Here is a 26,712-nt window from a genome sequence, read left to right as displayed (position 1 = left end):
TGAGCCATTAAAATGAGCAGTCTATTCTACATAACAACTATATCCCTCCCCTTCAGCTCCAGGGTGATGGGATTAAGGCATGATAGTATTAGCCCTTTACCCATCTCACCACAGGGCACCTGGGAAGAAGCAATGCTCAACCAAACTTGGACTCAAAGCACAGCCTAGAGAGTTGCCCCTGCATGGCCCCATGGGAGTCTGACAACCAATCAGAATGCAAGATCAAGATGAAAAGCCAGAGAGGGCATAAAACCAGGGACTTTCAGCATCTCGGTCTCTTTTTCCTCTTCACCCAACAACTGGAAGGATGTGATCCCCCTTTTCTGCTCAGGACTTCAAGCCATGTGGTCCTGTCCACCATTAAACCTTCTTTCCAAGCAGCCTCTGTGTTTCCAGGGTCTTTTTCCCCACTTGAAGCTGAACCCAGGAGGACGTTTCTTCCAACTACTATTAGGAAACAACCCAGGAACAAAACACAGCGCACAGAGACTTAAGACATTTAACACTGGTTTATATACAACGTATACAGAAATATACGTGGTAGCAAATACCTGACAAGTAATCAATCTTCTTCTTAATTCTACACTCAGCAATGGATACCGAACACAAGGAGAGATACGCCCTCTCATGGCCTCCTTTATATAGACAGCTTCTTAAAGTGGCAATATCCCAGCTTCTTAAAGCAGCAATACTTTGCTGACTCATCCTCATTTCATCCTCTTAATTTGCAGCCTTACATTGGCTGGTCAGCTTTAAATCATCATTACACATTTCCTTTAGCATTGAAATCAACAAGCTCAGAAAAGTGACAAGATATATTTTAGCACATGCTTTTAAGTGAATTTGAGGTCTTTCCTCTTACATTTTATCCACCGATTCAGAGATTTCAGCCCAGAAGTCATTGACAACTGCGTTGAGTTTGTGGAGAGCAAATTCCTGTGAAAAGAACGAAAACCACTGCATTTAGACATTTAATTTAGACTTTAACCAACACAGATGTCTAGCAAGTAGCTGGAAGAACAAAAGAACAAGACCAACTAATAATAATAATATAATATATTTATTTCTTAGCCGCACCCTCTCCCGAAGGACTCGGGGCGGCGTACAATGAAACATATGAAATAAATATGTGGACAAAACAAACATATAACAGAGACATATACCGAGACACACACAAGGAGGAGGTCGGCTGATAAATAAAAACAATTAAAATACAGTATTTAAAAACCCCTAGATAATTAAATATAATTAAAATACCCAGTTAAAAACCCGTCAGGCATTTCACTACAGGTGAAACTCTGGCATTTCACTACAGGTAGCCTTGTGCTTGCCAAAGAGGAGGAACAAAATAATCAAATTTCTTAGTAATACAGGTAATTCTTAACTTACAACAGTTCGCTCTTAGTGAATGTTCAAAGTTGCCAATGGCATTGAAAAAATTGGTTTATGACCGTTTCCCACGCTTGCAGGATTCCCATGGTCATGCGATCAAAATTCAGGCGCTTGGCAACTGGCTCGTGCTTATGACGGTTGCAGTGTCCCTGGGTTGCGTGATCCCCTTCTGGGACCTTCTGACCAAGCCAAATCAACGGGGAAGCCAGATTTACTTAGCGACTGGGTTACTAGTTTAACAACTGCTGTAATTCACTTAACAACTGTGGGAAGAAAAGTCGTAAAATGGGGCAAAAATTCCTTCACAAATTTCTCACTTAGCAACAAAAATTTTGGGCTCCGTTGCAGTCATAAGTCGAGGACTACCTGTGCACAGTCTGGAAGACAGCAATTTCAAGTTCTTGAGCGAGTAAAAATATAACACACCCCAAAATATTAAGTTTTAAAAATATTGTATGTCAACATTCAGATCCCGATGTACTTTCATTCTGAAGTCAGACAGAAAGACTACGAAGCCCACCTTAAGTTCTGGCTCTTCCTCATCCAGAAGGGAAATTATTCCAGCTGCAAAAAAAAAAGTTATTTATTTATTTATTTATTTAATTTATTTAAACTTATTAGTCGCTCCCTCTCCCCACAGGGACTCGGGGCGACGTACACAAGCAACAGTCAGCACAGTGTCATACAGAGGAGGTAAAAAATAAATAAATAATTACAATACTGAAAAAGGTTAAAACCCCAATAACATTAATAGTTTAAAAACTAAAATTGACAATTAAAAATGACCTAGGGGTGGAAAAGTTGTCGAATTATGCCAGGCCGGCTAGCCGAAACAGGTGGGTCTTCAGTTTACTGCAGAAGGAGCGGAGATCGGTTGTTGTTCTAATGTCTGGGGGGAGGTCGTTCCAAAGGGTAGGGCCCGCCACAGAGAAGGACCTACTCCTGGGCACCGCCCTCTGACAATCTCTAGAGGACGGCACCCGGAGGAGACCCTCTCTGTGTGAGCGAATGGGTCGCAGGGATGTATGGGGCAGGACACGATCCCGCAGGTAACTAGGCCCTATGCCATGGAGCGCTTTGAAGATGGTAACTAACACCTCAAATCAATGGCTCCAAAACAGAAAATGATATCAGGAGAGAGAGAGTAATTTCAAGTTCTATTAATTCTGATCCATGCATTGTGTGCCCTGTTTTCATGCCCAGTATTTGTGATGAACTTCACTTTCTAAGGGTTGTGTAAGTTGCTTCTCCTTGTGGAAAGTAATGCTACGAAGCACAGCAGTAAAAAGCACTGTTTGTAAAACAAAAACAAAAACCACACACTTCACACTTGGCAGTTCTAATGGCAGTGATCTAAAAACTAGACTGGAAAACAATTTCTGGGGCTTCTTTGAAAATATGGCAGATTTGTGAATATATTGATATGACAGTAGCAGTATGCTCCCTCCTATATAACAAAGATGATTAGGGGACTGGAGACTAAAACATATGAAGAACGGTTGCAGGAACTGGGTATGTTTAGCTTAAGAGAAAGAAGTACTAGGGGAGACATGATAGCATTGTTCCAATATCTCAGAGGTTGCCACAAAGAAGAGGGAGTCAAACTATTCTCCAAGGCACCTGAGGGTAGAACAAGAAGCAATGGGTGGAAACTAATCAAGGAGAGAAGCAACTTAGAACTGTGGAGAAACTTTCTGACAGTGAGAACAATGAATCAGTGGAACAGAAGTTGCCTCCAGAAGTTGTGAATGCCCCAACACTGGAAGTCTTTAAGAAGATGTTGGATAGCTATTTGTCTGAAACGGTATAGGGTTTCCTGCCTAGGCAGGGGGTTGGACTAGACCTCCAAGGTCCCTTCCAACTCTACTATTGTATTGTATTATTATTGTATTTGGGCAGACCAGGTGCTTTGACAGAAGAAGAAAAAACCACTATATACGTACATATAAATAAAAGAAACAGACATTGCTATCTTTATTTTTATCTATATTTATCTATATATTTATAGACCAGCCTTTATATTTATCTATATTTCCTGCCTAGGCAGGGGGTTGGACTAGAAGGCCTCCAAGGTCCCTTCCAACTCTACTATTGTATTGTATTGTATTGTATTGTATTGTATTGTATCTCCGGAACTTTAAAATAGATTGCTCACTTAGCTTTTGTAGGCCTCTGCTAACATCGTCAAGAGTATAAAAACCATTAAAGAGATATTTGCCTTTATACACTATTAGTCCATTTGGCCATTGCAGGCATGATAGGACCATCCACCCACCTCCCACCTGTAAGGAGCTTTGTTGTTTTTACATCAGGCATATTAATCGATGGAGGTTTAACTCCTATTCCTTCCTCCCTTACCGTGCACAGCTTGGACTGCTCAAGGGAATACCTGGATCCCGTATTTTTAGGATAATTCACAATACACTCCCACAAATACAACCTATCCAAAAAGTAAGTCCTAGATTGTTTTTTTTACACGTGTGCCCAATATAAGCCCTATCCCCCTCCCAAAATAAGCCCTCATTAAGATCCCGTCCACTCCAGGATGCACAGGTAAAAATTAAGCTTGGGTGGGAATTGGGTGGTGGTGGTGCAGAGCTGACCTACTCCTTACTTTCAGACAGTTGCAGCCAGGCCTCGCACACACACCCGACACCTGCCTTGCCAGCCCACTTCTTCTGCAGCCGGCAACGCTTTCCTGAAGGCCTCTGCAGCCGATAACAGAGCTCTGGATCGATCCAGAGGTGGCCGCAGAAGCTGCTGAAGGCCTCTGACAGCAAAAAGGAGGCAGGGGGCGACACGCAGAGGTAAGATGAGTCAGTGTGAGAACATTCCCCTCCCCCCACCCGAAAATAAGACCTGGTATCCTTTTTTGGTGGCAAAAAAGTATAAGACAGGGTCTTATTTTCGGGGAAAGGCAGTATGTATTTGAAGAGTTGTGAGACTGTGCAAGGTTTCACTCTGGACCTTTCTAGAGCTCTTAAGATTTTGGTTTTCTTCTTATGCAAACCTAAGATTGCAGAAATTGGAATCCGATATATCCAAATGGCGCAAGAAAGGCTGGTCTGGATATTCTAGACGTCAATGCTTTGAAAACAAGAACAGAGACCAGGCTGGGTAAACAGAGGAAACAATATATCCTAGCCATACCTGCTATAATTAATATTCTACCAGGTCAAGAGGTGCATTCACATAATATAGTTTCCTATGGCTCAGTTTACTACATTAACTGCCGCAGCAGCAAAGACACAATGAAAACTCCTTAATACATGGACGGACTTAGCCATAGTTTCAACTGGGAAACTGAGCATCCAGTTTTGGTCGCCACGATGTAGAAAAGATGTGGAGACTCTAGAAAGAGTGCAGAGAAGAGCAACAAAGAGGATTAAGGGACTGGAGGATAAAATACAAAGAACAGTTGCAGTTGGGTATGTCTAGTTTAATGAATGAAGGACTAGGGGAGACATGATAGCAGTCTTCCAATATCTCAGGAGTTGCCACAAAGAAGAGGGAGTCAAACTATTCTCCAAGGCACCTGAGGGTAGAACAAGAAGCAATGGGTGGAAACTAATCAAGGAGAGAAGCAACCTAGAATTGAGGAGAAATTTCCTGACAGTTAGAACAATTAACCAGTGGAACAACTTGCCTCCAGAAGTTGTAAATGCTCCATCACTGGAGGTGTTTAAGAAGAGATTGGATGACCGTTTGTCTGAAGTGGTGAAGGGTTTCCTGCCCAGGCAGGTTGTTGGACTAGAAGACCTCAAAGGTCCCTTCCAACTCTGCTATTCTATTCTATTCTATTCTAATTAGACCAAGTTAAATTAAAAAGTGCTAGGGAATTCCTTGAAGTCTGGCATTCAAACAAATCAGCCAGTAACAGGCATCTAGAGATAAGCAACACTACACACTATTCAACACAGATGATCACAAGCTAAAAAGGAAATAAAAAGTCCAACATGCCTCCTCACCAGCCATCAACACCAGATAAGCAGGGATTAATGCCAGAATATCAGAACAACAATCAAGCAGTAAACAATACTCCAATCCAGAAATGCCCAACTCATACAAATAATGAATTAACCCAACCAAGGAACTACCAAGAACACTCCCATCAACCCTGAAAGGGTAAGCCACGTCTATATAAATAGCTCAAACCCCACTCCCTTCTAGAACTGATGATGTTACCTAGTTGGGTAATGAAACGTCTGCAAGCAAACCACTAATCTCAAACAGCACCCAGGATCCCAGTTATCCCCATCTCCAGGACTGGGACAACTCCCCTACTCTACTCTATTCTATTCCTACTTAGTCTACTATTCCTAGTGTACTACTTACTCTATTCTATTCCTATTTACTCTATTCTTTTCCTACTATACTCTATTCCTACTCCATTCTATTCTTTTCCTACTCTATTCCTACTCTATTCTATCTTTTCATACTTCTCTATTCTATTCCTACTCTACTCTCTTCCTACTTACTGTACTCTATTCTATTCCTACTCTACTCTACTCTCTTCCTACTTACTGTACTCTATTCTATTCCTACTCTACTCTATTCTATTCCTACTCTATTCTTGGGCTGTGAGACTTTTAAATACAACCACAATCACTCCGTGCACACGCTAGTTTCTTTTTCTTTTTCTTTCTTTTTTCCCGTTTCTGTTATAATTTGGCATCAGTGAGATTAAAACCAATTTCGTTGTATTTACGTACAATGACAATAAAGATTATACTTATACTTATTCCTACTCTATTCTATTCCTACTTACTCTATTCTACTTTATTCTATTCCTACTCTACTCCTAGTTACTCTACTCTACTTTATTCCTACTTACTCTACTCTATTCTATTCCTACTCTAGCACATATCCATGGCGAGGAAAAAACCCAAAATCCTGGGAGTTTACGAAGTCCAGCTGCCCCTCGGGTGGGCTTTTCCTCTGGCCCACAGGTGTCCAACCTGGCTGAGGAATTCTGGGAGTGGAAGCCCACAAGCCATAAAGAAGCCAAGGCTGGGCGCCCCATTAAATCCTCCCTTCGGGGCCCTGCCTGACTCAGCGGAAACCATCCCGACCTTCCCTCCGACCTGCCCAGGCCTCGCTTACCGGCTGAGGTGATCATGGCGCCGTCGCGTGGCGGTCCGTGCCGGCTCGGCGCTCCCGGAGCGGAGAAAAGAGCGAAACGAGCACGGAGCTTCCCTCAATGAGCGCCGCTTCCAAGTCCGTGACCAAGCGCATTCGCCGCTTCCGGAGCCACGCCGGAAGTGACGGTTTGGCAGTCCGCGACGGCGACGGGGGTCCTTCTGTCAGGCCGCAGGTTTCTTAGCAACCGGCGGAACGAAAAGATTGAGGGGTGGCCTTGGCAAACGCCTGCTTGGAAAACTCGCCGAAAACTCGTTTGAAAGCTGGAGAGGAGGGGAAAGATGGGAAGGAAACGAAGGAGGCCAAAGAAGAGGAGGCGAAGGGGTAGTTCACGAGACGGCGGCAAAAATCGTCGGTCGAGCTATACCTGTTGGATGTCTGCCTGCATGGAGGCTGATAATCGCACAGGAGGCGCTCCCAAAATGGCTGACTTGGCCCTTAGGGGGCAGATTTCTGCTTTGTTAACAGGGGCAACTGACGTCACACATAGCACATTTCCAGTGTTTTGCAAACTGAACTTTAACCTGGTTAACCTGGACCTGAATTCATTTGCTCTGGGAGTTCAGGGAAGACTTGTGGACTTCAACTCCCAGAATTCCCCAGTCAGCATGGCTGACTGGGGAATTCTGGGAATTGAAGTCCACAAGTCTTAAAGTTCCCAAGTTTGGACACCCCTGGTGTAGGGTTTCCTGCCTAAGCAGAGGGTTGGACTAGAAGATCTTCAATGTCCCTTCCAACTCTGTTATTCTAAGTGGAACTTCGGAGATTTTTTTTGAAGGCCTATCTACTTCAGATCCCAGAATTCTCCAGCCAGCATGGGTGGATTTGAACTCCCAGCATTCCCTTTGTGGAGCTGAAGTCAAAGTTGTTCACCATAGTTAACGAAGTCTTCATGAGGCTGCAAGAAATGTAAAGCAGCCATTGTGATGTCTGACATATGAAGAACGGTGGGAGGTTTGGGGTATGGCCAGTCGAGAAAAAAGGACCCAGGGGGACATTATAGCAATATTGCAGTATTTGGGGGGCTGCCACAAAGAAGAGGGGGTCCACCTATCCTCCAAATCACCCGAAGGCAGGAGAAGCAAAAGATGGAAACTAATCAAGGAGAGAAGCAGCCTGGAATTGAGGAAACTTCCTAACAGGGAAGACAACCAGTGGAACTACTTGCTTCTAGAAGTTATGGATATGTTCATCATTGGAGGTTTTTAAGAAAAGATTGGACAGCCATTTGACCGAAAAGGTAGAGGGTCTCCTGCTTGAGCATGGGGTTCGACTAGAAGGCCTCCAAGGTCCCTTCCAATTCTGTTATTGTGTTAACAGTTGCAGGAACAGAGTATGTCTAGTCTAGTGAAAAGAAGGACTAGGGGTGACATAATAGCAGTCTTCCAATATTTGAATGGTTGGCCCAAAGAAAAGGGGGTAAATCTATTCTCCAAAGCACCTGAAGGCAGGGCAAGAAGCAAATGATGGAAACTAATCAAGGAGAGAAGCAACCTGGGATTAAGGAGAAACTTCCTAACAGTGAGGACAATTAACCAGTGGAACTGCTTGTCACCAGAAGTTATGGGTGCTCCACAGTGGTGGGTTTCAAAAATTGGGAGTGGCTTGCTGGCCGTGTGACTGGGTGGGAGTGGCTTTCCAGCCATATGACTTGGTGGGAGTGGCGTTGTAAAATGCGGTGAAACTCACTTAACAACACTCTTGTATAGCAAACAAAATGTTGGCTCAGAAACTCTGGCATTTGAAGCACGCAAGTCTTAAAGCTGTCAAGTTACAAGACCCTTGCACCCCTAACCCTTTAGAAAAAAAAACCCCAGGGCAGTGACGTGCGGTCAGTAGAGGCAAGGGAGGCAGGGCCTCACCTCTCTTCATGGAATAATAGTATATAATATTATATACTATATATATAATATTATATACATCCGTCCGGCCGCGCCCGGGAGACGCGGAGGGAGAAATGTTGTCGGTGCCTCCGGATGACGAACCAGTCGCTTGCTTTCGTCATCAGGAGGCCGACAACATTTCTGCCTCCGCGTCTCCCGGGCGTGGATGGACGAAGGTAGCCAGAATGGCGCCGAAGCAGTCTGGCGAGCGAGCGAGGCAGCGAGATCTTCGGTCACTCGTCCACCGGACTGCTTCCGCATCTCCCGGGCGCGGATGGACGAAGGTAGCCAGAATGGCGCCGAAGCAGTCCAGCGAGCGAGCGAGGCAGCGAGCGAGGCAGCGAGATCTTCGGTCACTCGTCCACCGGACTGCCTCGGCGCCATTCTGGCTACCTTTGTCCATCCGTGCCCGGGAGATGCGGAAGCAGTCCGGTGGATGAGTGACCGAAGATCTCGCTGCCTCGCTCGCTCGCTCGCCGGACTGCTTCGGCGCCATTCTGGCTACCTTCGTCCATCCGCGCCCGGGAGACGTGGAGGCAGAAATGTTATCGGCCTCCCGATGACGAAAGCAAGCGACTGGTTCGTCATCTGGAGGCGCCGACAACATTTCTCCCTCCGCGTCTCCTGGGCGCGGATGGACGAAGGTAGCCAGAATGGCGCCGAAGCAGTCCGGCGAGCAAGCGAGCGAGGCAGCGAGCGAGCAAGCGAGGCAGCGAGATCTTCGGTCACTCGTCCACCGGACTGCTTCCGCATCTCCCGGGTGCGGATGGACGAAGGTAGCCAGAATGGCGCCGAAGCAGTCCGGCGAGCGAGCGAGCGACGCAGCCTGATCTTCGGTCGCTTCCAGAGCCGGAGCGGGATGGAGCAGCCACCGCCTTGGAAGTGAGTCGCGCGGACGGAGCTTTGGGGCTGAGGAGAGAGGCAGGGACGGAGGGAGTGGGGGGAGAGGAGCCGCCCCCCTCACCCCCCAGGCAATGGGGAAAGCTTTCCCGAAATGGGGGGGGGTGTCACGGGAAATAAAAAGGGTGCGCGCTGGGGGGGGACGAAGGAGGCTTTGGCGTGCCTTAGAGGCGGGTGGGCAAGCAACGAAAGGAGCAGCGAGGGCGGGCGGTGGCTGCAGGCGGCAAGGCTTGAGCGGGGTGAAAGGGACTGGTGCCGGTGGAGGAAGTAATGCTACGCCGCGGTCCCCTTAATGTTCACTCAGGAAGGCGGAGAACGAGACCACGTGGTCTGCACACGTGGTCTGCACACGTGGTCCCATTCCCCGCCTTCCTGATGACGTCACCAGCCTCCCCAGCCATAACCCTCACCGCACGTCACTGCCCCAGGGGTGTTCAAACTTGGAAGCTTTAAGACTTGTGGACTTCAACTCCCAGAATTCCTCCTCTCGCTCTTCATCTTGATAATGTCCGGACGGGAGGGGGGAGGGAGCTGGAACCAGTTCTAAACGGCACGGTAGATTTATGGAACCTCTTCTATAGAAGAGCTTAGAACTGGAACCCACCCCTGGTGCTCCATTACTGGAGGTTTTTAAGAGACTGGACAGCCACTTGTTTCAAATATTATAGGGTCTCCTGCTTGAGTAGGGGGATGGATTGGAAAACCTCCCAAGATCCCTTCCAGTTCTATTCTGAATTCGAATCTCCATTGCACACAGCCCGTTTCTCCAACTGGTGAAAAGGTCCAGTTTTGCAATCTGTTTTCCAAGCTTTGTTTTCCTTTAGAAAAAAAATCACTGGAGGCCGATTAATATTTTGCAATGTCTTTATGTTGTAATCTGTTTACTTACAAAGATACAGGTTTATTCATCATTATCTGTACAGAGCATCGTCAAATTAGGCAACCTGGTGAAAGTTTGCAAGTGAGTCAAATACCGCAGACAAAAATCGGTCCCTTAGAATTCTCCGTTGCTCCCTTGGAAACTCAGGAAGGCAGGAAAATCCCTTTTGTTTATAGTTGTCATTTAACACAGGATCCATTTCCTGTGCAATAAGGGAGCTTGCCAACAAAATCCCAGAAGCCTGCCTAACTCCGTCTCCAGGGTACAAAAGTTTCTCAAGTCACAATTTGCAGCAATTCAGAATAAGCAGGCAGCTAGCCCTTGACTTACCACCAGAATTGAGCCCAAAATTTCCATCCCTCAACGAGAAGTGAATTTCCCCCCCCCCCCCGCTTTTGTGACATTTCTGGCCACAGTTGTTAAGTGAATCACTTCCGTTATTCGGTTAGTAACAGGATTGTTAAGTGACGCTGCCTTCCCCGTTGACTTCGGTTGTCAGAAGTTCACAAAACGAATTCAGGACATTGCAACCGTCGTAAATGCAAACTAGTTGCCGAATGTCCAAATTTGGATCATGTCATCATGGGGATGTTGCAACATTCATAAGTGTGAAAACTGATCGTAAGTCACTTTTTACAATGCCGTTGTAACTTTGAATGTCGCTAAATGAGTGGTTGTAAGTCGAGGACTACCTGTATTTTGCCTCGTCAGATACTCGATGAAAACAGATCTTGTTCCTAGATAGGAATGTGGAAGGCAAAATGGCTACAAACCCAGTCAAAGGCCTTGCAACCATTTTTAATGGCCAGATTAAAAATGGCTTGTCAGATAACTGAGTCATTAGCCATGCAGTTGCAAACAAGGACAAATTGCTTAACTGAAAACCAACAACAGGTATAACATTCAGAATTTACCTATCTCCTTATCTTCTTGTGACTATAACTTTGTTGCCTATCACTATTGTTGCATGTACCAATGTATATTAATTGAGAGCTTAGGCACAGGAAACGAATTCCTTGTTTATCTTAATCACACTTGGCCAATAAAGAATTCTATATTTCTATACATAATTCACATCTGTTCTTTAAGCTCTATTTGAAAGAGGATTAGCTCTAAACAGTCATTGCACAGGCAAAGCACCTATGCCACGAATGGCAGCTTATTCCACAGATATTGAAAAGGCACAGCATTAAAAGGCATTTAAAAAAAGTTCCACCCAAAGGCACAAAATCCTCTTAAGAGAAAGGGGGAAAGTGGATATTCTGCTTACGAATCGTGACAAGCCAAATTCAAACACTCCAGCTTACGCCTTGCAACGAAATATAAAGCCTTTGAATTGTAAATTTCAAAGGCTTGTGTTTTGCGCAAATACAATCCCCCACAGTTTATTTATAAACTAATTGAAACTTGGTAGGTGAATCTAGTCAAACATTTGCAAAATGTATTGGGAACCCGCTTCAGTTAAAAGAAACCGTGTTGCCAAAGGATATCTCCGCTGTAATCTGTCCTGAACACGGATTTAAATTGGTAAAAGAATTATGGGGTCACTTCTGTTCGTCCTTATCTCCCTGTAATTCCTGTAGCTGGATTTTGCACAACCTCAAAAATCGAAGCCACTTTTTTGGCTTGCTTCTAAAGTAAGCCTGTCTGTGCAGACGGGGTTGAGTAAACAATAGTTAACTTCATCGTTAGTAAATAAGTTATAAGCATTTTAAGACTTCGCCCTCCTATCTGCAAGAACGTGGGATACTTGAAACCATTAAAATTATAAAATGAACTGAATTCTCAATTGTTTTTCCAGTCGTTGGGTATGTGACTATTCTTATAAATATTTTTCCCCCAAACTGGGGTCTCTCAAATAAACTAGGTTACAATCTTACTATCCCGAGTCAGGCTGAGTATATGAGGGACCTACATACTTTCTTTCTTCCCTCCTTCCTTCCTTCCTTCTTTTTCTTTCCCTGCCTCCCTCCTCTTTCTCTCTTTACTTCCTTCCTCTTTTTCTCTTCCTTCCTTCCTTTTCTTTCCCTCCATGCCTCCCTTTCTTTTTCTTTATTTCTTTCCCCCATCCCTTTCTTTTTCTTCCTTCCTTTCACTTCACTTTTTCTTCCTCTTCTTTTTTTCTTTCCTTCCTCTCCCCTTCCCTTCTTTCTCTCCTTTTTCTGTCTTTGTGTGTGTGTCTGTCTCCCTCAATAGCATCTGCTTTCTGCCACAGGCTATACTATAAGATATGAGAGGTTAGGACCTTACAATCTCACCAATATTTTTTTAAAAAATTAAATTAAATTAAAGATACAGGCTATAAAATACAGCATCTGAGAAATCTTTCTGTAGAAGAGTAACAAATGAATAAACATTTATTTTGTTGAAAAAATATGTTTATAAAAAATGCATAACCATAACATTTGCCTTCATTCGCGAAATGAAAAGTATTTTGATGGGAAAAAATATATATTGCAAGTTTTAACCATTATTATTATTTATTAGATTTATGCCTATAATTCAGTGTCGCTCAACCCCAGCCTAACCCCAGCAACTTTCAAATGTGTGGACTTCAATTCCCTGGCTGGGGAATTCTAGGAATTGAAGTCCACACATTTGAAAGTGGCCAAGGTTAAAAAACACTGCTATAGTAAGTTTCCAAAACATAGCAAGGGACAGAATAGCCACAAGACCAAGTAACTTCACATGTATATCTCCATTAACAAGGTAGTAGAATGTCTTTGCCACCCAAAACCATATTCAGAAACAGAATAAAGTGGTTTTTTTTTTCCTCAAAACACCAGCAATTGTTTCTCTTCGCCTTCCGAGCTTCAAGATTTCTACCCCTGCAGACAAGGATGCCAGAATGAAGGAGACACGTTAAATAAGAAAGAGACGAGTCAGAACTGGCAAGAATGATGATTGCGTTGCCATTTCTGTTGTTCAATCTCCATCACAACTTTTGGACACCAATGATGCTTCTCTAAATTATGAGCCTCAAAGAGATCCAATGGCTTTTGTAATGAGAATAGGAATATTGACGTGCTTAAGAATAGAATGAAATGGCCTCCCATGAAACAAGGATGCTGAAAAAAGACAAACCAGCATTTTTCTGCACCAGTGGGTCTGGAGCAAACTATCATTTTTTAACAGACCAGCTTTTAGCTGCTTCCTTCACGGAGCTGGTAAGGCTGTCCCAGGTTTGCAATTTTTTTTACTCTCGGATGATAAGGATGTGGAATCCATCAGAGAGACAAACAAACCACAGTCTGTTAGGTGTCCAATGCTTCTGAGGCCTCTTCACACTTCCCGTTGGGTGCAATGTTGGTCAAAGCCATGGCTCCTTCTAAGTCTTGTATAGCATCTAGGTTGGGAAAAAAGAGGGTAGGATAAGGCATTAAAAAGGGATGCTCAGTTTTGCATACATTCATTGTCTAGAACAGTGTTTCTCCATCTCGGCCATTTTAAGATGGGCAGACTTCAACTCCCAGAATTCCCCAGCCAGCATTGAGCCCAAAATTTCTGTTGTTAAGCGAAACATTTGTTAAGTGAGTTTTGCCCCGTTTTACGACCTTTCTAGTCACATGTGTGATCTGCTGTCGCCAGGGTATTATATTGTATTGTATTGTATTAATTGTATTGTATTGTATTGTATTATATTAATTGTATTGTATTGTATTGTAGTTATATTATATTATATTATATTATATTATATTATATTATATTATATTATTATATTATTATATTATTATATTATTATATTATTATATTATTATATTATATTATATTATTATATTATACTATATTATACTATACTATACTATATTATAATATTATAATATTATAATATTATATTAATTTATTTGATTCTTTTTATTAGTTTTATTTTTTAAAATGAGATTTTATATTCTGTAAACCATCTTGAGTCGCCATGGGCGAATAGGCGGCCATATAAATTCAATAAACAAACAAACAAATAAAGAGAATCATTGCAATTGTTAAATTAATAAGACGGTTGTTCAGTGAATCTGCCTTCGCATGACTTGTCAGAAGCTTGCAAAAGGGGATCACGTGAGCCCCCCCTCCCCCCAGGACATTGCAACCATCATAAATATGAGTCAGTGGCCTAAGATTCTGAATTTTCATCACGGGACCATGGCAACGCCGCAACGGTCACTAAGTGTGAAAAACGACCATGAGTCACTCTTTTTAGTGCCGCTGTAACTTCGGGCAGTCACTAAACGAACTGTTGTAAGTCGAGGACTCTTGTATTGTGAATCCAGGAAATGGGTTGATTCTACATCCAGATTCAGCCCGTGGTGGGAACGCAAGCGAAACACGGGGGACACTTTTGCAGCGCCCACAAATTCATAGGCCTCCTTACCTTCATTTAATTTTCCATCCATGTGAAAATCCTCACTTCTTCTGCCCCACGGAATACACGACAGGAAGGCAGGCAGGTTCTGCCTTGGAGGTTCTGCCCCATCTGTAAAACGAAAAAGGTGAAATTAGTCCCAATAAAGGAGAATATTTGTAGCTCAGGGTTGACAGGAGGAGTCCTTGGTGCTCTCTGAGCTGGGTGGTTTTCTTGCAGACGTTTCATGACCCAATAGGTAGCATCATCAGTGCTAGAAGGAGGAAAGGTTTGCGAGGAGGAGGAGGAGGAGGAGGAGGAGGAGGAGGAGGAGGAAGAGAACTGTGGGGTCCTTGGTGCTCCCTAAGTTTGGAGGGTTTTCTTGCAGACGTTTCATGACCCAACTAGGTAAAATCATCAGAGCTAGAAAGAAGTGGGGCTTGCATAAAGAAGGAAGAGGAGGAGGGGGCTTGGATGCTCTCTTGAGCTTGATTATTTTTTGCAGTTGTTTCATTACCCAACTAGGTAACATCCTCAGTGCTAGAAGGGAGAATGTTTGATGTCTACTAGCAAGCTCCTTGCATATAAAGAGAAAACAAACCTCATACCCCCTTCTCGTACTGATAATGTTACCTAGTTTGGGTAGTGAAACTTCTGCAAGAAAACCAACACGCTCAGAGAGCACCAAGGACTCCTCATAAAATTAGATCCGTTCATGGTGAAATTCATTGGCAGAATAGCTATACCGGTAGTCCTCGATTTATGACCACAACTGAGCCCAAAATTTCCCTTGCTCAGCAAGCCACGTTTTAAGTTATTTTTGCCCCGTGTAACTGCCTAACCTGCCACCGTTGTTAAACGAACCACTGCAGCGGTTAAGTTAGTAACACAGTTGTAAAATGAATCTAACTTCCCCACTGATTTCGCTCGTCCGAATGTCACAATTGGGGATCCCAGGATCACATGCAACCGTCATAAATATGAGTCGGCTACAAAGTGTCCTAATTCTGATCACGCGACCGTGGGATGCTGCAACGGTCATTAAGTGTGAAAAATGCTCATAAGTCACTTTTTTTCCAGTGCCATTGTAACTTTCAACGGCCACTAAGCGAACCGTTGTAAGTTGAGGACTACCTGTACACAGGATCATTCTCCGGGCTCACACAATCCCTGAATCATGAATTAAAGAATAGCCTGGGTTCACACAACAAAAGTGAAGCCACGGAAAATCAAACCGTGGTGTGAAAATCTGCTGACTTGCCGACTTGTGGGCGTCGACTCAAAGTCCACCACTCCTAAAAGTCACTAAGTTTGGAGAATTCCCCAGCCAGCCACGGCCCAAAGTCACCCAGCTAACTAATGCTTAATCCATGGCTTATTTAACTGTAACAACCACACAATACACGGACAACAAGCCAAGCCCATTTTGGTCCATCACATCTAGCTGACTTATGAAGGACTTCACAATGACCCACACTTTCAAAGTCCTCCACCCCTAATGGAGACTTTTCTTGCATGCAACACTTTAAAAACCCACAAAATTTAAACCTGCATCCTGAATGTCAATCGGACCTCTTCCATCCTTACACATGTGGGAACGTGCCTTTCTGGGGTCAAGGCATTTCCCCACTCCCCAATCTGCAGTCACCCCTTCCACAACGATCTGCATTTTCAAGATTCTCCACCTTATGGAAAGCCCGCGCCCCTCCTAGAAGAATGCAATATTTGGGGGGATATTAAAGAGGCAGAATGTTATATTTCCCCGAAGGAGAAACATGTTTTTAGAGGCAGAAAGCAGCCCCCGAGTCATTAATAGGTCACAACAGATGCCAGCACTTAAGGGGATAAAGAGTTTATTGTAGGAGGAAGCCAACTATTTAGATGGCTTCATTCATAAGCAAAGCAATCAGTAGTCCATTCCAATGGGGAAAAATTTGGGAAACAAACTATAAATTGACAATAGCAATGGCATACAGAGAGAACAGAAACAAGATGTTTTATAGATGGCATCTAACACCAGCAAGAATCGTGAAAATGTTCCCGGAATGCTCACCAGCTTGCTGGAAGTGCAAACAACAACATAGAACGTACTATCCTACGCGGTGGATTATTATTATTATTATTATTATTATTATTATTATTATTATTATTATTATTATTATTATTTCTTAGATTTTTAAACCGCCCCCTCTCCCAAAAAGGGATGTGCACATCAGCAAAAAAACATTGGACTAAAATAAAAGATTGGCTGGAAGAGATCACTGCACTTCAAACAGAATTTAAACTGGAATTGTTCTTATTGGGAATTATAAAAGGAAACTACGAAAAAAAATATCAAATATTTAATTTTACATATAATCACGGCAGCGAGAATTTCATTTGCACAAAATTGGAAAAAATAAAAACACACCAACGGAAGAAAATGTAATTTTAAAAAATTGGAATGCACAGAAATGGATAGGCCCACGAAACAATTAAAGGATAAAGAAGACTCCGAATATGGTATAACTGGCTAGAGGAAAGAGAGAAAAAACTAGGAAAGCAATAAAGAAAAGAAGAAAGACTAAGAAATTAAAGTACAAATCCAGAGAATGAATAAAAGGTAGAAATACAAAGCAGACTATTGATAAAAATAGTAGGAATAGTAGGAATAGGTAGAATATAAGATGATATAGAGTTGATATATGAAAAGATATATGAAAATATGTGTATATATGTATATAGATATGGGTATATAAGATTTATATGTGCAGATAAAAGGAACACAACACACATGTAAAAGAAGTATAACGTGTTGCAAAGATGTTGTGTTTGTATAAACAAAATAAAATAATTTTTTTTAAAAAAAAGTCCATTCAAGAGAATATTTTGAAATCTCTCACTGCAAAGTTTGACAGCTAACAAAAGCCAAGTTAATAGGATTATAACAAGGAGCCCCCTCCCTCAAAATCCAGCACCGGGCAAAATAAAAAACAACAACAACCATCAGCCACAATTGGAATTGCTCAACACCCTCTTTAGAAACACAAAGCCCATATCACACATCCCAAACTTCAAAAAAACAGAAGCCTAGAAGGACCCTTTCCTCTCTCTCAGCTAGTTGTTCAGCTGACACAGAACTGCAGGCTGCGTTTGTGTGTGTTTGGTTGTGTTCCTCATTAAACCATCTTTCCAATCAGCCTCTGTGTTGTTTCCAGGCGGTTGTCTCCCACCTTGGAACTGAACTGGATGGATTTTCCTTCTAACGAACCCCTAATGGAGACTCTCCCTTTCCTTGCGAGTAAAATTAAAAAGAGAAAAAAAAGTTTAAACCTGCATCCTGGATGCTAATTGGGCCACCTCAACAGTGCAGAGAGGAGCAACCAGGATGATGAGGGGACTGGAGGCTAAAACATACAAAGAACGGGTGCAGGAACTGGGCCTGGCTAGTCTAGGGAAGAGAAGTGTTAGATATTAGCATATATCGTAGTAAGTCTCCCCTCTGGTCCGCTGCTACAGCGGGAAACAGGTATCGTTCTGATTGGTCGAGGGGCGTACCCGATACCTATAAAAGGGGAACCCTCCGACCACAGAAAAAGCTGGATCACTACTACTATTAATAAAGAGCTGTTAAGTCACTTCGTGTCCGCAGTCTGTCTCTCGTTGCCCAGATCTAACATTGGCGACGAAGGTGGGATCGAGAGGCAGATAGGACGAAGAACGCTACCTCCAGAATCTCCGGATTTGATCCAGCCCAGGAATTCGGCAGAAATTCCGGCCGCCATATCAGATCACCGCAGCGCGGCAAATTCAAACAGAGAAGATGGCGATGCATGCTCCCCCCGCTCCTTTCGACCCAGAAAACGACGAATGGGAAGCCTTCATGATTCGTTTCGAGTGTTTCCTCGAAGCGAACGAATACACGGGGATCACCGACGCAAGGAAGAAAAACATTTTCCTCGGCTACTGCGGAAAGGAAGTCTTCAATATGGCCAGAGACCTCACCGCGCCTACTCCAATACAGGCAGTATCATGGGCGACGTTGCAACAGGCTCTACAGACTCATTACGCGCCAAAACCTTCCCGCCATGTTTGCCGCCAAGCGTTCAACACGAGGAACCAGAAGGCGGGAGAATCTATCAACCAATATGTTGCAGCCCTACGTAAAGCAGCCACACATTGTGGATTCAGAGACCTGGATGAGCAGATTATGGATCGACTCGTTAGCGGGCTAAGAGACATTTCCCTACAAAAGCGGCTGTTAGCAAAAACCAATTTAAGCCTACAGATTGTACTCGAGGAGGCAAGAGCTTCAGAAGCAGCAGACAGATCAGCGGAGACAATTCAACGCGGGTTCAACACTGACCAGCCAGCGCCAAGACACACCAAAGTTCACTACGAGGACACAAGCCCCGCCTACGAGGATCCCGAGTTCGAGGACAGTCACCTGATGCGGAGCAGTCACATGAGGCCTGGGGGGAGACCTGGATCCTGCTTGCCGCCCTGCGCAAGTTGCGGTGGGAATCACCCCAGGTCTACTTGTAGGTTCAGGAACGTTGTTTGTTCGCACTGCAACAAACTTGGGCACATCGCACGAGTGTGCCGGAGCGGAGTCCCTGCCTCATGGCAGCCACCCATGTACCGCCAACAGAAGCCCAACCCAGGGGCTTGGCGGAATCAGAAAGGGCGCCCAGAGAGAAATCCACAAGTGTATACCCAGAGAGAAAATTCCCAAAGAGCTGAGCGAGCGTATCCCCAGAGAGATTACTCACAAGGAGTTGAGCGAGCGTATCCCCAGAGAGACTACACACAAAGAGCTGAGAGAGCGTTCTATCAAGACGCTCAACGAGAGTATTTTCAGGATGTAGACGATGAGATAGAGTTGACCCAGAGAGAGGAGTTGCGAACGTATCTCACCACGATAAATCAGGTCCGCCCCAAGCGGCCAAAAAGGCTGAGAGTCACAGTCCTCTTGGAGGGCTCACCCTGCGAGCTAGAAGTTGACACAGGATCGACCCTGACGATCATTTCATGGGCATCCATGAAACAGGCTATCCCTAGCCTCAGAAAGAGCCAACTACGCGCTCCAGACGTCCTGCTACGAGACTACCAGGGGAACCAAGTCCCCATCGTGGGCCAAGGCACATTCCACATCCGTTTCAAGGACATCGAAGCCTAGTTGCCCGTGACCATCGCCAGCGCACCATTACAGAACCTTCTGGGGCTTGATTGGTTTGAAGCCCTGGGGTTAGAAGTCACCGGAATCAACGCCGTGAGAAACAGCAGCGCTGAACAGATTTTTAAGGATTTCGAGGATGTGTTCAGCCCCGGTCTTGAAGGCGACAGTTGCTGAGCCACTACACCGTCTACTCCAGAGGAACGCACCATGGAAATGGGGACGATCCAAAGCTGCAGCTTTCGCCGGGGTAAAGCGCCTGCTCACCACTGACTCACTGCTTGTCCAATACAGCCAGACCCTACCGCTGGTATTGACCTGCGACGCATCACCCTTCGGAGTTGGAGCAGTCCTCAGCCACAGGATGCCCGACGGAAAAGAAGCACCCATCGCCTTCTACTCCAGAACTCTTTCATCGATCGAAAGGAATTACAGCCAAATGGACAGGGAAGCGCTGGCTGCTGTAGCTGGAGTAAAACGTTTCCACGAATACCTCTACGGCCGCGATTTTGAACTAATTGCAGATCACAAACCGTTGTTGGGACTTTTGGCGGGAAACCGCCCCACCCCGATCTCCCTTTCTCCACGCATGACCAGGTGGACTGTTTTCCTGGCTGCGTATTCATACAAATTGATTCATCGACCGGGCTCCACTCTCGGACACGCAGACGCACTCAGCCGTTGCCCATTACCTGACATTCTGCCAGACCCCACTCCAGAAGTACCGGTATTGCTCATTGACTGTTTGGACTCTGGACCGGTTTCTTCATACGACGTTGCAAGGTTCTCCTCTAAAGACAATGTAATAAAGCAAGTTCAAACTTGGGTTTGGAGGGGGTGGCCGAAGGGAAACGTGGGCCCGGAATTCAAAATGTTTTGGTCAAAACGGGACGAACTCTCAGTGTTACAAGGTTGTTTATTGTGGGGGGATCGAGTTGTTATTCCGTATGTTTTACGTAGGAATGTATTAGATACTTTACATGTGGGTCATCCGGGGATTGTTAGGATGAAGGCGTTAGCAAGAAGTTACGTTTGGTGGCCAAACATGGACAAAGAAATAGAGGAGTGGGTGGCCACTTGCGACCCATGCCAGGAATCGAGACCAGCACCCCCGGAAGCGCCCGCCACAGAATGGGAGAAACCCAAAGCACCCTGGTCGCGAATACACATCGACTTTGCAGCCATTCCAAGGTCAGACTTTCCTTATAGTTGTGGATGCATACTCAAAATGGCTAGATGTAGTCCTAATGACTTCAACCACGGCAGAGGCAGTCATTAAGGTTCTACGGCGACTTTTCGCCACCCATGGCCTGCCAGACCTCCTGGTCTCCGATAACGGGCCCCAATTCATGGCCATGCATTTCGAAACGTTTTTAGCAGGTCAGGGAATTCGGCATGCCCTCGTCGCGCCATTCCATCCGGCATCAAACGGACAGGCGGAGAGAATGGTGCGATTCGCAAAAGAGGCCCTCGCTAGGATGGGTCCAGGTGATTGGCAAACACGCATTGACCATTACCTCTTAATTCAGCATATTACCCCTAGCGCAACGACGGGTAGGAGCCCCGCTGAACTACTCATGGGCCGCCGTCTACGGTCTCACCTGGACCGTCTTCACCCAAATTACTCTGCCACAGCTCCCCCAGACTCCACAAGCAAAATTCGGTCTTTCAGCATAGGGGATTCAGTATACGCCCACAACTATGCAGGGGGAACATTGTGGATGCCGGCAAAGGTCATTGGCATCACGGGTCCACGATCGTATCTGTTGGAACTGGAAGATGGGGGGAACTGGAAAAGGCACATCGATCAACTGCGGGGTCGCCTAGCACACTCAGACCTTCGAAACGAAGACGAGATTTTCCTGCCTACAGAAAGTCAGCCACGCGAGAGCCCCATCATAGAAAACTACGACACCTGCGAACCAAGCTTGGAACAAGAAAACACGCACGAAGCAGAGCAAACCCCAGACAACGCAACCGAGCAGACTCCAGAACGCCCTAGCAACGAAGGCACAAAACCTCCCGAACGTGAAACAGGAAAAGCACCCGATCCTGCAACCACTTCTAACCAACCCGAACTACGATGCTCCTCCCGAGCAAGACAAACTCCCACATACCTAAAAGACTATGTTACCTACCGCAACGTTCCATCTAGGAGGGGAGGGGTGTTAGATATTAGCATATATCGTAGTAAGTCTCCCCTCTGGTCCGCTGCTACAGCGGGAAATAGGTATCGTTCTGATTGGTCGAGGGGCGTACCCGATCCCTATAAAAGGGGAACCCTCCGACCACAGAAAAAGCTGGATCACTACTACTATTAATAAAGAGCTGTTAAGTCACTTCGTGTCCGCAGTCTGTCTCTCGTTGCCCAGATCTAACAAGAAGGACCAGGGGAGACAGGAGAGCATTTTCTAGGGGTCAAGCTATTCGAGAGAGAGAGAGAGAGAGAGAGAGAGAGAGAGAGGGAGGGAGGGAGGGAGGGAGGGAGGGAGGGAGGAAGGAAGGAAGGAAGGAAGGAAGGAAGGAAGGAAGGAAGGAAGGAAAAAATAACAAAAAAAGAAAAAAGAGAGACATGGCTAGCCTAGGGAAGAGAAGGACCAGGGGAGACAGGAGAGCATCTTCCTATATTTGAGAGGCTGCCACAGAGAGGAGGGGATCAAGCTGTTTTCCAAAGTCCCTGAAGGCCAGACAAGGAAGAATGGATGGAAACTGATCAAGGAGAGATTCAACCTGGAAATAAGGAGGAATTTTCTGACAATGAGATCAACCAACCCATGGAACAAAAGTTGCCTTCAGACGTTGTGGGAGCTTCATCACTGGAGGCTTTCAAGAAGAGACTGGACTGCCACCTGTCAGAAAGGGTGTAGAATCTGCCAACGCAGTCCTAGGCTGCATCAACAGAGGGATAGAATCAAGATCACGTGAAGTATTGATGCCGCTTTATAATGCCTTGGTAAGGCCACACTTGGAATACTGCATTCAGTTCTGGTCGCCACGATGTAAAAAAGATGTGGAGACTGTAGAAAGAGTGCAGAGAACAGCAATCAGAATGATTAAGGGACTGGAGGCTCAAGCATATAGAGAACGGTTGAAGGAATTGAATATGTCTGATATAATGAAGAGAAGGACCAGGGGAGACAGGATAGCAGTCTTCCAATATCTCAGGGGTTGCCCCAAAGAAGAGGGAGTCAAGCCATTCTCCAAGGCACCTGAGGTTAGAACAAGAAGCAATGGGTGGAAACTAATCAAGGAGAGAAGCAACTTAGAACTAAGGAGAAACTTCCTGAGTTAGAACAATTAATCAGTGCAACAGCTTGCCTCCAGAAGTTGTGAATGCCCCAACACTGGAAGCCTTTAAGAAGATGTTGGATAGCCATTTGTCTGAAACGGTATAGGGTCTCCTGCTTGAGCAGGGGGTTGGACTAGAAGACCTCCAAGGTCCCTTCCAACTCTACTATTGTATTGTATTGTATCTCCTGCTTGAGCAGGGGGTTGCACTAGATGACCTATAAGGTCCCTTCCAACTCTATTAATCTGTATCTGTAAGGTAGACCAGGTTAGGAAACAGACTCCCATTAAAGACAGCCACCTGTCTGAAATGGTACAGGTTCCTCTCCTTCAGCGGGGGTGGGTGGGGTTGGACTAGATGACCTCTAAGATCCCTTCCCACTCTGTTATTCTGTACCTCCATTCTCACGTAAGAACGTACCTACCTTCCTGGGGTCAAGGCATTTCGCCCCCCAAACATAATCTTTATTAGCCCAGGCAGGGCTTTCTTAATGCATGGGCCTGACGGACAGATAGGGGCCCCATCCTAATCTCTGCACATTAACCCTTCAATGCACCTTGTATCATATAAATACAGCAGCGTATTTATTACATGTTCCTGCCACAACAACACACGACCACACAGTAGATACAAACTCAAAGTAAACCGCTCCAAACTCGATTGCAGAAAATACGACTTCAGCCACAGAGTGGTCAACGCCTGGAATGCTCTACTTGACTCAGTTGTTACATCCTCAAATCCCCCACAGCTTCAATCTCAAACTGTCCACCGTGGACCTCACACATTTCCTAAGAGGTCCCTAAGGGGGTGTGCAAAAGCGCACCAGAACTTAATATTCCTTTTTATTCGTATCCATTTCATGTATCCAACATCATGTTTATACTTATGCATGTTATCTAATACATGCTTGATAAAACAAACAAAATAATGAAATGAAGTAAGTAAAGTAAATGAAATAAATAAGTAAAATAATTCAATAAAAATAAATGAAATAAATAAAATAAAATAGAATACACTAAATAAATAAAACAAATAAAAATAAAATAGAATACACTAAATAAATAAAACAAATAAAAATAAAATAAATAAAAATGAATAAGTAAAATAAAAATAAATACACTAAATAAATAAAATGAATAGAATAAATAAAATAAATAATAAATAAAATAATAAAATAAAATAATAAAATAAAATAATAAAATAATAAAATAATAAAATAAAATAATATAATAAAATAATAAAATAATAAAATAATAAAATAATAAAATAATAAAATAATAAAATAATAAAATAATAAAATAATAAAATAATAAAATAATAAAATAATAAAATAATAAAATAATAAAATAATAAAATAATAAAATAATAAAATAAAATAATAATGCTGTGAAGGCGGCCCTGCTCCCGGGGCTACCGCGACCTTGGCGGAGGTCATTTGCAAGAGGGCGCCCGCGGGCGCCACCGCCTCCCCCCCCCCCCCCCAGCCCCGCTCTCACCTGCCCGCAGCTTCAGGGCGGCTCGCAGCGCTCGGCACGCGGCTTCCCGGGCAGCCCCGCCTTCCCCGGGCCGGTAAGCCACCGCCTGCACCGTGTCCGGCAGCCCGGGCTCCGTGCGGCGCCGCTGGCGGAAGACCCTGCGGAGCAGCCCCTCCAGTTGCAGCCGCGCCGCCTCCGCCGCCGCCTCGGGCTCGGGCTCGGGCCGCAGCAGCACCACCCCGACCACGGCGGGCGGCGGGGCGTCGGGCAGCTGGGCGCGCAGGTCGCGGAGGATCTCGCGCAGGCGGCGCTCCTCCCGCGGCTGCTCCAGCGAGGCGGCCCGCAGGAGCGCGAAGAGCAGCGCGCAGCCCCGCCACGGAGCCCGCCCGGCCCCGCTCCGCACCCGCGCCCGCCTCGTCCGCCCCGCCGCCGCCGCTTCCTGGCTCTGGTCCTCCGGCGGAGGCGGCGGCGGTTGGGCAAAAAGGTCCCGGGCGAAGGTCTCCAGCTCGGCCGGACGCGCCTCGCCCGCCAGTCGCAGCGGCTGCCGCCCGCCCGCCCACGCCAGCAGCGCCCGCAGATCCCGCAGCGGCTCCGGCTCCGGCTCCGGCTCCATCGTTAGCCCTTCGCCGGCCCGGCCTCCCTTCCTCCCTCCGCCGCCTCGGCGCTTTTCTACCCCCGGCGCCAGGCGCCGCCTCCCGGGGGGGAAAGGAGACGGCCCGGCCCCAGGCAGAGCAGCAGAATGACAGAGGGACCTTGGAGGTCATCTAGTCCACCCCCCCTGCCTAAGCAGGAGACCCTAACACCGTTTGTGACAAATGGCAGTCCAGTCTCTTCTGGGTAACATGTTCACTTTAATTATAGAAATTCTTCCTATCATTGATAGTTGTAAATTTTCCCACAACTTCTGAAGGCAACTTCTCTTCCATTGAATGTAGAATAACAAAGTTGGAAGGGACCTTGGAGGTCATCTAGTCCAACCCCCCCTGTCTAAGCTGGAGACCCTACACCGTTTCTGACAAATGGCAATCCAATCTCTTCTGGGTAACGTTCACTTTAATTATAGAAATTCTTCCTATCATTGATAGTTGTAAATTTTCCCATTTCATCAGTCGCAATTTGTTGCTTTAGTCTAATATAATTGTCCTCCTTAAGAGTACTGTATCTAGCTGATAAGTATATCCCCAAGTATTTAACCTTGTTTGTGACTTGAATCTGCAAAACTTCCGCCAACTCTTCTTTTTGTCTTAATGGTATGTTCTTTGTCAAAATCTTTGTTTTGTCTTTGTTTATTTTCAAGCCTGCTACAGTCCAATCTCTTCTTGAAAGTTTCCAGGGATGATTGCTTCTAGGAGTGGTGATCAACAGAAGAGGAAGATCGAGCTCCCGTTTACTCTCTGGGGCTTCGCAAATGGTCCCCAAAACAGCCTCTTTTTCCCCTCTTCCAGCCCTGCCTGGAGTTCCCAGCAAAACCCTTTTGCAAAACAGACCGTGGGCTGACATGTTGCCTAAACAAATACGGCCTTTAGCACTTTCTTCTCCAATATTCCTGCTTCTAAAGGTTTCCTTCCCTATTCGGAAAAAAAGCTACGCTGTCTGTCTTTCTCCCTTCTGCCCAAAAGAGAACGGGGAGGGTTACAACTGGAGCATAACCCCCCCCCCCACTTCCCCCTTAAAGTAAAACCCAGTGAAAGGAAGACGCATCCTGGAATCGTGGCCAAAATGGCCTGCAATTGGGGTGGCTTGTCTGATCTACCCAATCAGCTTCCTTAGGATCTGAACAAGATCCCGGGGGGTGGGGGGAGGAATCCTGGCTGAGAAATGATCTTTTCCTGCCTCGCTTCCTTTTGGTTGTGATCCAAAGCATCAAAAAGGCAGACACAGCCAGATCAACTTTGCAAAGGGATGCATTTTGCAATCCGCAGGTTTTATTTTTCAAAGGTTGCGTGTGAACATTGCATGCGTCGTGGCTTAACGCAAAGCAGGGGGGCGGGTGTCCAACCTTACCCACTTTAAGACCGACGAAGTTCAACTCCCAGAATTCCCCAGCCAGCCCGTGTCCGTTTCTCCTTCTCTTAACCTCCTAAAGTGGAGAGAGATCGCAGAGGAAGGGATGAAAAGAGAGTAGGTTATGCGGACTGGGGAATTGTGGGTGTTGAAGTTCCAAAGTCTTTAAAAGTTGCCCAGGTTGAATATCCTGACTTAAAAGTATTCCCGAGCGTTACTTCCTCGGAACCTCATAGCTACGTCTTCCTCTCTCGTAGAA

The 26,712-nt window shown here is 45.4% G+C and overlaps 2 protein-coding genes across 2 annotated transcripts in view; both read right to left on the bottom strand.

The window, feature by feature from the left end:
- The window catches only part of PSMD1 (proteasome 26S subunit, non-ATPase 1), a 143,195-nt gene extending 136,497 nt beyond the window's left edge, over positions 1-6,698 (bottom strand). The window contains exons 1-3 of the mRNA XM_081956037.1: positions 6,496-6,698; positions 1,913-1,956; positions 863-936 (exon numbers count right to left, since the gene is read on the bottom strand). Coding sequence (XP_081812163.1) covers positions 863-936; positions 1,913-1,956; positions 6,496-6,511 — 134 coding nt within the window. The 5' untranslated portion in view covers positions 6,512-6,698. The remainder of the gene's footprint in view (positions 1-862; positions 937-1,912; positions 1,957-6,495) is intronic.
- A 5,488-nt stretch (positions 6,699-12,186) lies between these two features.
- Positions 12,187-25,077, bottom strand: LOC309392414 (uncharacterized protein C2orf72 homolog). Its single transcript, XM_081953598.1, has 3 exons — positions 24,471-25,077; positions 14,561-14,662; positions 12,187-13,540 (listed from the first exon to the last, which is right to left on the bottom strand). The coding sequence occupies exons 1-3, from the start codon at positions 25,060-25,062 to the stop codon at positions 13,449-13,451; spliced, it is 786 nt and encodes a 261-aa protein (XP_081809724.1). The 5' UTR covers positions 25,063-25,077; the 3' UTR covers positions 12,187-13,448.
- Between the last annotated feature and the right edge of the window lie 1,635 nt (positions 25,078-26,712).

This window comes from Natrix helvetica (genome assembly GCF_964273705.1).
Source record: "Natrix helvetica genome assembly, chromosome: 5".
Taxonomy (NCBI): domain Eukaryota; kingdom Metazoa; phylum Chordata; class Lepidosauria; order Squamata; family Natricidae; genus Natrix; species Natrix helvetica.
The sequence above is the reverse complement of the archived record's forward strand: the minus strand, read 5'-3'. Positions and strand labels throughout refer to the sequence as shown.